The 12,085-nt window shown below is 39.1% G+C and overlaps 1 protein-coding gene across 1 annotated transcript; it reads left to right on the top strand.

The window, feature by feature from the left end:
- Positions 1 to 8,813: 8,813 nt before the first annotated feature.
- Positions 8,814 to 10,621, top strand: LOC136347131 (uncharacterized). The gene is made up of 2 exons (XM_066296836.1): positions 8,814 to 8,841; positions 9,525 to 10,621. Exons 1-2 carry the CDS (start codon positions 8,814 to 8,816, stop codon positions 10,619 to 10,621), a joined length of 1,125 nt encoding a protein of 374 aa, XP_066152933.1.
- Positions 10,622 to 12,085: the final 1,464 nt, after the last annotated feature.

Here is a 12,085-nt window from a genome sequence, read left to right on the forward strand (position 1 = left end):
TAGTGTATTATCTTATCACTTTTCAGCTTTATTTCCATTTCGCCGGTTGATATTGACCCTACGGAGTTGCCGGTAGCAATAAAATCACTATACTTCGTCAATACCCTTAACAATTCGTCGTATTCGCTCTCTCGAACGCTTGTCTTAATTTGCTCGGAACAAATCCTTGCGTTGTGAATTAGCTTAGGTTCGTTTTCACCTTCATCATCATCTAGGTAAATTCTGGTTCCGCGCGAATCGGTGTAAATTTTGATATCCCTATATCTCAGTAAATCCCTGCCTAATATAGCGTCTGGTTTCATAACTGAGTCTTCGACGACATAACAAGTGATGTCGAACGCAGTACCATGTCTTTAAAGTAACAGGGTCGCTTTTTGGCGGGTTGGCACCAAATTGCCACCTATACCTCTTAACATTATAAAGGTTGGTTCAAAACGGCAATGTAGCCTACTGGCGACTTTTTCAGAGATGAGGCTGCATTCGGCACCAGTATCGATCAAACAGCTTACAGGCAAGCCCTGTATTTTAAACCTGACGCAGAAATCGCTATCTAAGTCGACACAGAAATAGTTCACTTTTGAAAATTTCGACAAGTAGCCTTCTTTTTTTATTTTTAAGGAAACATTTTTCGGGAGCATGTCCAATTTTTTTTTGCAGATATCGCAAGGTTTTCTAATTTCCGCCGATTTTGAACCACTCGCAGCGGCAGTATCGCTCAATTTAGGCGATTTCCATCAATTTCGGCTCATATGCCCAGGCTTATTACAGGTATAACAAATAATTTTTTCGTCGTCCACTGCGCCATGGGATCTCATAGTTGAAACACTTAAGAGGTCCCAGGTTAGCAGTTATGTTGTAGGTGTGGTGCAATCGTACCTGGACGAAAGGACGGTGCAGCTGCCTAACGAAGATGTAAGGGAAATGTCGTGTGGGGTCCCGCAGGGGTCGGTGTTAGGACCCGTATTGTGGAACCTCTATTACGACGAGCTGCTGAAGCTGGATTATCCGAGAGGCGTCACACCAGTGTCGTACGCGGATGATCTGGCGCTGGTGGTTACTGCCGGGTGCAGAAACACACTGGAGTGGAGGACCAAGGAAGACATGAGATGGTCATTGACACGTTCAGAGCTAAAGGGCCCTGTATGGCGTCCGAGAAGACCGAAATGGTGCTACTCGCTGGGAGACGTAAGCTCACTAATATGAGTTTAGTTGTAGATCGTTTCAGGTACGAGACGACTACTAGCATCAAATATCTGGGGGTGTGGTTCGGCAAAGACGCGAGGTTCGCCGAACACGCTCGAAGGACCGCCGACAAGGTGGGAGGAATAATCCAAAAGCTGGAGGGCATCCTACCCAGAGTCAACGGCATGGGATTCGAGAGGAGAAGGGTGATGGTCATGGCGGCGTCATCGGCGCTTCAGCTGTATGCTGTGCCGGTGTGGCACGGAGTGTTGAGGACCAAGATGTGTAGGGCCGTCCTGGAGCGGGCAAACAGAAGGCTCGCGATCAGGGTGGCCTGCGCGTACAGAACGGTCCCGTGCGCAGCGGTCTTGGCACTGGCCAAGATTCCTCCCATCAGACTGCGAGTGGAAGAGAGGAGAATGGTGTGTGAGAGAGGTAAAGGTTTTAGGAGGGAGGCCGCAGAGAGGATGATGAGTGAGTGGGAGAGTGAGTGGGGTGTGTATGATGGATGGGTGAAGGTCTTCGTTCCGAGCATTAGACGATGGGTCGAATGCGAATGGACGAAGACCGGGTACGAACTAACGCAGGTGTTTACCGGACACGGAGTGTTCGGGAAATACTTGCACAAAATAAAGGTTGAAGAGAGTGACGGCTGCTGGTTCTGCGAGGAGCCAGGAGTTGCGGACTCCCTAGAGCACATAATCTGGGGATGTCCGGAGTGGGAGACCGATCGGACTGATGCCAGGGGGGCGGGGCTCAACCTGGACCGAGGGACGATCGGCTCTGAACTCGTAGAGAGTGAGTGTAAGTGGAGAGCGTTTGAGTGCATGGTCAAGAAGATCATGCGCAAGAAGATTGTGCGTGAACGGTACAGAAGGAGAAGGACGAAAGCATAGAGAGTAGCTCTTACGACCTGGCGCCCCGAAGGAATGCCTACCAGGCGATACCGGGGCCATAAGAAGAGAGGGGGTGGTTTTAGTGGGTAGGCGGGCTCAGGCTCGAATCCCACACTACCCGACCCCGAGCGGTCGGGTGTCTTTTTGAAGATTTCCACCTCCTCGGGCACAAAACAAAAAAAAAAACAAATAATTTTTTCGTCGTCCTGCCTAGATAGGTGTGGACGGGAACGTTTTAAGGGTTTTTCCTGAGGTTGATGACCTCGTTTATCAATTTGATAATTGCTAAGTACACTAAGTAATGTTGCAATAGAATCAATATTGCAATTAAAGGCCGTCGTTCTAACATGGGTGTCGGTTATATCACCAATAACCAGCTCAATTATTTGGCCAACACTTAACTCAAAATTCAAACCCTTTAATAGCGATATTTTTTTTCGAGCGTACTCACAGTAACCCGTTGCTTGTTCGCTGGTGTACAAACTTGCCCTACGCAGCCGCTCGCTCAGGTTTTTTCGCCTAGGGTAAACCTGGCAAATTTCCGCTCGGAAGCTGGCTCAATCCTTCCTTGTTGGGTGCCAATTGTCGTACCATTCCTTAGCGTCGCCCACCAAAGCGTTTGCAGCTCGGCAAAGTTATTCAAAGTCGGTCCAATTAAAGGTGGTCGCCAAGGTCTGGACATCGTCACACCACCCGCTCGCTCCCGCGTCGCTCTTCGAAGGGTCGAAGGTTGGAACGTCCATTTGAGCAGCAGGTGCCTGCAGCACAGGTGTGGCTTGTTGAGGTCGTTGTATCTCACGAAGAACAGCCGTCAAGACATTGGTCAGTTCTTCCATTTTCGTAACACTTTTCCGCGCTCACACAAAAAGGAGAAGAAGAAAAAACCCACTTTTCACTCAATTAATTGTTTACGCGTTATGGTACTTTTAGGCGGTCGATCCCACTTCTGATGTCAGAAAATTGTTTTTAAGGGTAATGAAAGAGGGTGGAATAAAGCACAAGTCTTAGCGGTACTTCTTTACTTCCCTAAGATCGGGGATCGAATGCTTCCCCCACACAATGTATCCGAGTCACCCTGGGTGCGCCTATTCTTTTTAACCAGAACCGACACCCCGACCTCCACATTCTTCCTATGCTCGCATCCCTGAATCACTCTCGTCACATTTCCATTTGTTTTTGGCGAAATTATAAACAGGCCCTATTCATCTTTTCTCACCGATAATCTATTTAACTATTACAAGCTAAGTCCATTTCTAAAATGTGATAAGACACTAACAAGTGTTCGTAACATTGTCTTTATACCTAAGGCCAGGTTATAGCACTATCTTTATGAGACAATATGTATTTTCACACTCACATTAGGCGAATCAATAAACACCCTCGTATCACTTTCTTCATAAAAGCTCACATGTAGATATCTTCCTTCATTGAGACAATGGATATTCCTGATTTATTATTTATTGATGTGTTGTGTGATTATGCCGCCATCTATAACCCATACGACAAACGGCGCATTACGCTTCGGCAGGTTTCTTTCTTTTCTTCCTCGGCTGAATTTTCAATTCTTACCACTCACATCTACAGTAGTAGCCATAAGTATGGAAACTTTTTTAATATCGCTTTTATTAAAATGAACGATTATAATTTGAAATTGTAAATATAAAATAGATTCTATTTTTAATATTTTATCAACATCCATGGTATATTGGTATTTATTGGAATTTGATTTGGAGTAAATATGAAATTTAAAAAAAACTCCCGACAAAAGTATGGAAACCAATAATGTATTTTCAGTAACTTATAAAATATATCCTTTGTTTCAAAATTGTGTCAATATTTTGTGGCAACTCCTTTTCCTTTAATTACTCCACGACACCGTTGGTTCATAGAATACATCAGTTTTGTGCAAACTTTCACTGAAGTTAATTTCATTCTCTTTCCAAAACCTCGAATAAATGTGGTAAACTATGAATTTTTTCTTTCCGAATTTGCCTTCCAAGGTGTTCCCAAAGATGTTCGATCGGGTTAAGATCTGGACTGTGCGACGGCCATTCCATTTTCGTGACACAATTTCCTTCAAACCAATTTTTAACCAGTTTTGATGCGTGCTTGGGGTCATTCTCTTGCTGAAAACTCCAAGACAAGGGCATTTCCCATTCTGGATAAGGAAGCATATGGTTCGCTAAGATGTCATTGTATACGAATCGGTCCATAGTCCCTTCTATTTTAATTAATGGCCCAACCCCACACGCAGAAAAACACCCCCACATCATAACACTTCCACCGCCATGTTTTACAGCAGGCAATTGATACTTACAATCGAATCTTACATTCTTAGGACGTCTTACGTATCGAATACCATCACTACCAAATAACTGAAATTTACTTTCATCGCTCCACAAGATTGTATTCCATTTTTCCTGTGACCAGTTGATATGTTGCCAAGCAAATGCAAGACGCGCCTTTCTATTTCTTTTGAAAATTAGTGGTTTTTTAACAGCAATCCTTCCAAAGAAATCTACAGCTACCAAGAATCTTCGCACCGCGCGACTCGATACCACTATGTTATGTTCTTCAGCAAGAAGTCTTGAAATATCCGTTGAAGTCAATAGTGGATTCTTTTTCGACATCCTTCGTATTAATTCTTGAGTGCGTTTTGGAAACTTTTTGGGCCTACCTGGTCTTGGAAATCTCTCTATTGTACCACGTTCACGAAAACGTTTCAATATTTTCGATATTGTTCCTTTGGGTACATTTAAAGAACTAGCAATATCACACTGCTTGTGCCCCTGCGTAAACAATTTTACAACTCGCTGTTTTAATTCTTCAGGTAAATGACGCTTTGGCATTGTCACTTTTATTGAATTCTACTGTATACTGTGTAAATTCGATAAATTTAGCTTTTATTTGATTCGTTTTATCAAAAAATGTAAATAGTTTCCATACTTTTGTCCGCAGTTTTTTTTTTAATTTCATATTTACTCCAAATCAAATTCCAATAAATACCAATATACCATGGATGTTGATAAAGTATTAAAAATTGAATCTATTTTATATTTACAATTATAAATTATAATCGTTCATTTTAAATAAAAGCGATATTAAAAAAGTTTCCATACTTATGGCCACTACTGTATATGCCACAAGAGAAAATTTATGGATATCTTTAGTTGCTTTGTTAAACTTTGCAGTATATGTACATTTTTTATTTAGATTTTTTTGTGTAACCCACCAAGGTAGGAAAATTGACCTAACTATTTTGTCAGTCCTGATAAACGATAAATTCAGCTTTGTCATGCATTGTACCAACTTAGGGACTGGATTAACTCAAATCTCGCTGGTATTAAATGAATAGAACGGAGAAAATTAGTAGACTCCACATAAATTTGCATACGACACGATTCTCACTCGCTCGTAATGTTAATTAATTTAAGTTTCCAACAAAAAGCTTAATAGAAAACTAAGGAGTAAGTTAGGGAAAAATAAATCTATAAACCAAAATCAAGAACTTACTTATTTGGGATGTCCCAGGAAAATAAAGCGATTTAGCCAAACTTAAAACAAATTTCTCAAATGACGACCACGCATATTAATCCATTTTCCAAGTCTCAAACTAAAATGTTCTATTTATACTAATTATTATTGTATAATTGGAAAAAAGCAGATTGTTGTATTAAAATATTGTATATCACATTTTCATTTTTAACGTCATCATAAAATTTAATGTGTTACCTGCGCCACTGCTCTGAATTCAAGCCAATTTCAAGTTTAATTCGGTAAATGCAGCCTGATCGACATTTTTATGGTTTTCGGGAGATCTTCAATATGAGGTAAGAAAATATTTTATTATTATCAACCATCATGGTCTTCAAGAGATAAAGTTGAACATAATTTCTAATATTAAAATCTGTGTTTTCCACTAATGGGAATAGGATATTTTGCAACAATGTGAGTGAACTACTAAACACCATTAACACAAATATTAAAGTGAAAACAAACTGGAAAGTAACATATCGATGCAAAAAGAAGTGGCAGTAACATTCGGCCGGAATTCCGCACGTTTGAGTTGTTTCGGAATATTTATATTTATTTATTTATAAATAAAATATTTAAGGCATATTTCCAAATAAATAATACGATGTTGAGTTGTAACAAATTCCTTCGTTACGGGGCTGATGGAAAAGACATGAACATGGACCCAACTCAAAAAACTCAGAGGGATAAATAAAGACAAGAAAAACCCCTCAATTTTTGACAAATGATGATAGATATGAGCGGATGTAAACCTTGTGAGATTTTATATAATACAATCGAGCCACCGTTCACCCCGGAAAATAATGTTGATATCTTAAATAAATCTTGATAAACAGAGCTCATATAACAGAATCGGAGTTATCTTTCCAGTATATAAAATCAATATCAACATATACCGGGTAATTCTGGATAAATTGGACAAGCAAATGTCTTGAAATTAAGAAGGTCTACAAAGAAACTGGCCAAATAAAGTCGATTTAATTTTCAAGGGCTCAAATTTTAATACTGCCAATTTTTTTTCAAGGTCACCTTCATCTGTCGTTCAAGGTGAACTTCGTGTTTTCCGATGGAACACCCAGTTTTTTTTTTGAGGTTCGACTTCTTTGTTGACAGGATAAATGTTTTTACTTAAAACATCATTTGCTGAAAGTGTTAAATTCATAATAATATTAAATATAGAACAGACTCTTGATTATATTTTATTAAGTTATTCGAGCAATTCTGTTTGTTACGTAGTAAATTTTCCATTACTATAAAAAAATCAGCTCAACAAAATTTCGAAATGGTGCCGCTGCTTTTCAAAGCAGTTGAGAATTCTGTTTTGAAATGGTCGTGTGGTATTTTCTAGCATTTCAGGTACGATGTTTCGACATGTGCTTCTGATCCAAATTTTCATTTTTTCGGCAATAGTTGGCATTAGATCATAAATGATATGCATCAAATGACCCCACAAAAAAATCTGCTGAAGTCAAATCTGGTAATCGGGCTGGCCAAATAACTACAAAGCCCAATCCACCTTTGTAAAAAATGTTTATTTAAAACTTCTTTGACATGTCTGGCATAATAAGCAGAGCAACCATGATATTGAAACCACATTGACCTTTTCGCTCTAAATTAACCTCTTCAGGAAAGTGTGGCAACTTTTATAGGAAACAAGTTTTTGAGAATAGTGAAACTGAAATCTGGTCATGCCGTGCGCATAGCTAAAAAATGATGAAATACATGAACATAGCAAAAGAACATTACGGTCTATTACCATCGAGAACTTCTTGATACAAATATTAGAAGAAAATTGGTGAGACTAAACCCGGGTCTTTAAGTCTAAAATTTGACTGTCTATCTTAAATTTTTTAAACTCTAACTAAATATTAACCAAATCATAATAAGATTCTTTTTCAACTAGCTGAGTGCGCATAAAGGTATGCCTAATTTCAATTTAAATTACATCTAAAACATAAATAGAAAGTAATTTATAATACGATTTACGCTAACTGTAGTAATACCAAAAATGAGAGTTTATTTTGTATCTAGTATTACTATGAATTTTATCACTTTCGGCAAAATATGTTTCCTGTTCACAAAGAATTCGAATCTCCAAAAAAATTGAGTGTTTTATTTGAAAAAACGAAGTTGATCTCAAAATAACAACTGAAGCTGAGCTTAAAAAAATTGGCAGGATTTAAATTTGAGACCTTTAAAAGACTTTTTTGAAGATATGTGATTGTCCTATTGATCTAGAATCACTCGGTATAGAACAAAGGGATTCAAATGCTGACGTTAATGACTGACAATGTTTAAAACGGAAGTTTTAATTTAATTTAATTTGAAGTAGTTTTGGTGAAAACCTACAATTTTTAAGTTCTGTATGCTTTTATTTATTTCCAATATAGTCAATTACACCATATGTTTTGTTGTTTCCATAATTGCTACCTAAGCGATCTAAGACAGCTGTCTGCGTTTTCAGTCGAACCGAATCAATAAAACAAAAATTAAAAAAAGAAATAAAAAAGAAAAATAATGGAAAAAACATGGATCACTGTATTACGCTTCTTTTATTATGTTAACTAACAATAATAATAAGCTCTATAAATTACGTAGTTTACATAGTGGAACAACTACACAAAGAGCAGAGGCCCTTGAAATAATTAAAATTCTGATTAACTCCTCGTCGATAAAACTCGAAAAAAGTCAGTGAAGTATAAGACAGACAAGAAGATACGACGCAAGCATAAGAAATAGTAGCAACTATTATACAGGGTGATTTTTAACCTATATGCATAAACATGGAAAATGATAGCTAAGGACAAATAATAATTATTAGTGAAAAAAATGTAGTGAAATCTTTTAGTTTTGCACATATCAATTTATTTCAAATAAAAATAAAAAAACTAAACTTCATGAAATTGAAAATACATTAAATTTATCATAGTAACTGTTCAAAGTTATTTTCGTAATTTTCAATTCACAGTCGAAGCCACCGAATCCATAAGTTCCCACACGCGCAGCTCAAACCAGGTTGTCCACGAACTACCTCAGCAATAGCATGTATGCAATTTCGTAACTCTTGTTCAAGTTAACTTCGGTAACATACAGCATGGTTTTTATATAACCTCGAAAATAATAGCCAAACAGATTAAAGTCTGGCGATCGAGGAGGCCATCCAATTGGATCCTCTCGGCCTATACATCGTTCGCGTAACACATGATCCAATTGTTGTCATGCTTGTCGCGTAAAATGTGGTGGAGCATTATTGTGAAGAAACCGCATATGCTGTCTAACATTGAGATTAACTTCTTCAAGAAGTTTTGATAAATCATTACGCAAAAATTGTAAATAAGAAACACCAGGTAAATAATTTTCCATAATGAAAAGTTCAGTAAGTACCTCCTTTCAAAATATCAGCTCACACATTTACCGAAAATCGTAGTTGAAAGTGTGTTCTCCGAATGACATGTGGAGTTTCCAATACCGAATAATGTATGTTATGGAAATTGTGAATACCAACGTGTGAAAATTTCCTCATTCCTAATTAAAATGTTCATGGTAAAATTTGGGTTTAATCTTGCATTAGTGGCGCAGGGTCTATGAGACCCAAGAGATTCTGTTTTTGTGTGTATTTTTTTACGATTTGAGTGTTTAATTCGAATTTATCGGTAGCTTATTAGATTTCCGCAAAGCGACGAATGGTGCAGTGTTGAGAGCGTTGCCCGTATCGTAAAATAATACAAATTCTTGTTAAATTCTGACAGACCCGGCGCCACCATTTGTGTAACTTTTTAAAACAGAGAAGTTTTTTGTGTAATTAATTTCAACACGTGCAAAGATAATTTTAATGAAATTCAAACGAAAATTTAAGGCAATTTGTGACCGGATATTTAATTTCAGAATTAGAGTATTAATCCTACGATAAAGAGCAGGAGAGGCTTCTGCGTATATTAGAAGGAATAGGGTATCCCGAAGATGACACAAACCAAGAAGAAGGTAATAATAGTGAGTCGGACCACGAAGAAGATGTAATTGAGACAAGGGAGGAAAATACTGATACCGAACAAGGTCAAGATGAAGCAGAAGGTGAACCTATATCCAGACATACGAGAGAACCGACCTTTATCGGCAAAGATGGTACAACTGTTTGGAAGAAATGCGTGACGTCAAGAACTGTACGTACCCGATCTGAGAATAAAGTTCTTCATCTTCCTGGGGTAAAACAATCAGCTAAGTTAGCTACAACTCCAATCCAATGTTGGGAACTATTTTTTTCTGACGACGTATTACAAATTATTGTGAATGAAACGAACAAATTCATTGAATCTGTATCAGTAAAATTTTCAAGGGAAAGATCGGCGCGTTCTACGGACAAAACAGAAATTAGAGCTTTTCTTGGACTTTTGTACATGGCCGGGTGTTTGAAAAGTAGTCGCCTTAATTTAAAAGACCTATGGGATCGGAAGGGATGTGGAGTGGAAATATTTTGGCTCGCAATGTCAAAACAAACGTTTCTGTTCTTGATGAGATGTATCCGATTTGATGATCTCGAAACTCGAGATCTTCGAAGAACCACTGACAAATTAGCTCCGATAATCTTGAGGGCGTGGCAGGTAAGACCTGATGAGTACGATGGGTACGTAAAGATATTTGTGAAAGACATAGGGAATTGGTGCGAACGCGGTTTCGGTAACTTAAATTTCTACGTGACGCAGGCCATGTGCGGACACGGGTCATTCGGGACGTACCTGAAACGTATAGGCAAGGCTAATTCGGACATATGCTGGTACTGCGATGCCCGGGACACTCCGGAGCACACTGTGTTCGAGTGTACCGAGTTTGCGGAACACAGGAGGAGGGCTGAGGCCGCGTGCGGGATAGGCATAACGAAGGAGAACGTGGCGATGCTGCTGATGAAAAATAGCGACACGTGGAACGCTGTCACATGTATGCTGAAATCTATAATGAGAGAAAAGTGCCTCTACGCGAGGAACCTACGTGACCGCGCTGACGAAGCAAATTAACAAGAGTCGGCAGTCCAAACGGAAGCACACCACCTCGTCCCCCATCTGAAGAAATGCTCCTGCGGCGGTACTGGATGGGACTCCGGACGAAGAAAGGGGAGTTTTTTAGTGGGTAGGCGTTTCTCCTCTCTGGCGGGGAGGGGCGAATACCACATAACCCGGTCGCTAGACCACCAGATCGGGTACCTTTGGAAGGTTTTCCTCCTCTACAAAAAAGAAAAAAAATAGCTTCAATAAGATCTGTATTTGAGAAATTCGTGATTAATTGCCAAAAATACTACACTCTAAGTGAATTTCCAACGATTGATGAAATGTTGTTGGGTTTTAGAAGTAATTGTGGATTTAGGCAATATATTTCTAGCAAACTCAATAAATATGGCCTCACAATGTTTGCTTTGGTGGACGCAAAAATTTATTACACTCTAATTCTAGAAATATACCTTGGGCAGCAACCAAAAGGACTATTTTATATCAAAAATGATTCTGCAAGTGTAGTTCAACGATTAGTAACACCCATATCAGGAACGGGACGCAATGTAACGTGCGACAACTGGTTTACTAGTTTCGATTTGATTGAATTTTTATTGCAAAATTGTAAATTGACGTACGTAGGCACGGTTCGGAAGAACAAGAGGGAAATTCCGATAGAGTTTTTGAATGGGAAGAACAGACCAGTTGCCTCTAATATGTTCGGCTATCAAAAAAGGGTCACTCTGGTTGCTTATATTCCAAAAAAAAAACAAAATCGTCCTCCTTGCCTCTAGCCTCCATCACGATGACTGCTGTTGGGAAAAAACCCAACATAAATCAGCGTTATCGCTGGGTACCAATTAGGCCCTAAAGACGTTGGAACAATCCCTAATACATCTGCTGCATTGCACCCCGCGATGCAGCATTTACCCTCACGTGTTTAAACCCGGCCACCGTGATGGCACTGGTTCCTTGAATTATCGTTGTCCCGATTTATGGGGGGCACCAGATAAATCTGTCAAGGGAACCAGAGAGCCACATCTGAGTTTTGACCGTGAAGATTCTTAGGAAAAAACTTTCCACAGAACTAGAGGGCGGTGTCAGTTGGGATTGGTTAAGATCTTTTCGTGGTAATCTCCCTCCAGCCCCACCATCCCTGGGACGCAAATAATCTAGGACTCCCTCAAAATCTCTCTCACATAACTTAACTCCAAACCAGTGCTCGCGAAATCTCTCTCTCTCTCTCTCTCTCCCGTTTCTTGGACACTGCTCGATCCCTGAAGCGGAATACCATCAAACCTCTCTCACTACTTTACCTCAATCTCTACTCCATAACTCTTTTACAAGACACCCTTCAACCTTTATACGTATCATTCTCAGATCTCGGGCGACCCAATACCGACTCTGTAAATATATGTATAAAAAGTATATATAAAGTTGTAAATTGTAGTGTAAGTTAAAGTGATATCTATAGTAAAAGTAAATTACTTAAAT

Source organism: Euwallacea fornicatus, chromosome 26 (genome assembly GCF_040115645.1).
Source record: "Euwallacea fornicatus isolate EFF26 chromosome 26, ASM4011564v1, whole genome shotgun sequence".
NCBI lineage: Eukaryota > Metazoa > Arthropoda > Insecta > Coleoptera > Curculionidae > Euwallacea > Euwallacea fornicatus.

Coding starts and splice junctions, on each gene's coding strand:
- LOC136347131 (XM_066296836.1), top strand. CDS start 8,814: ATGATCCAATTGTTGTCATGCTTGTCGC. Junction 8,842..9,524: donor ATTGTTGTCATGCTTGTCGC/GTAAAATGTGGT, acceptor CCTACGATAAAG/AGCAGGAGAGGCTTCTGCGT.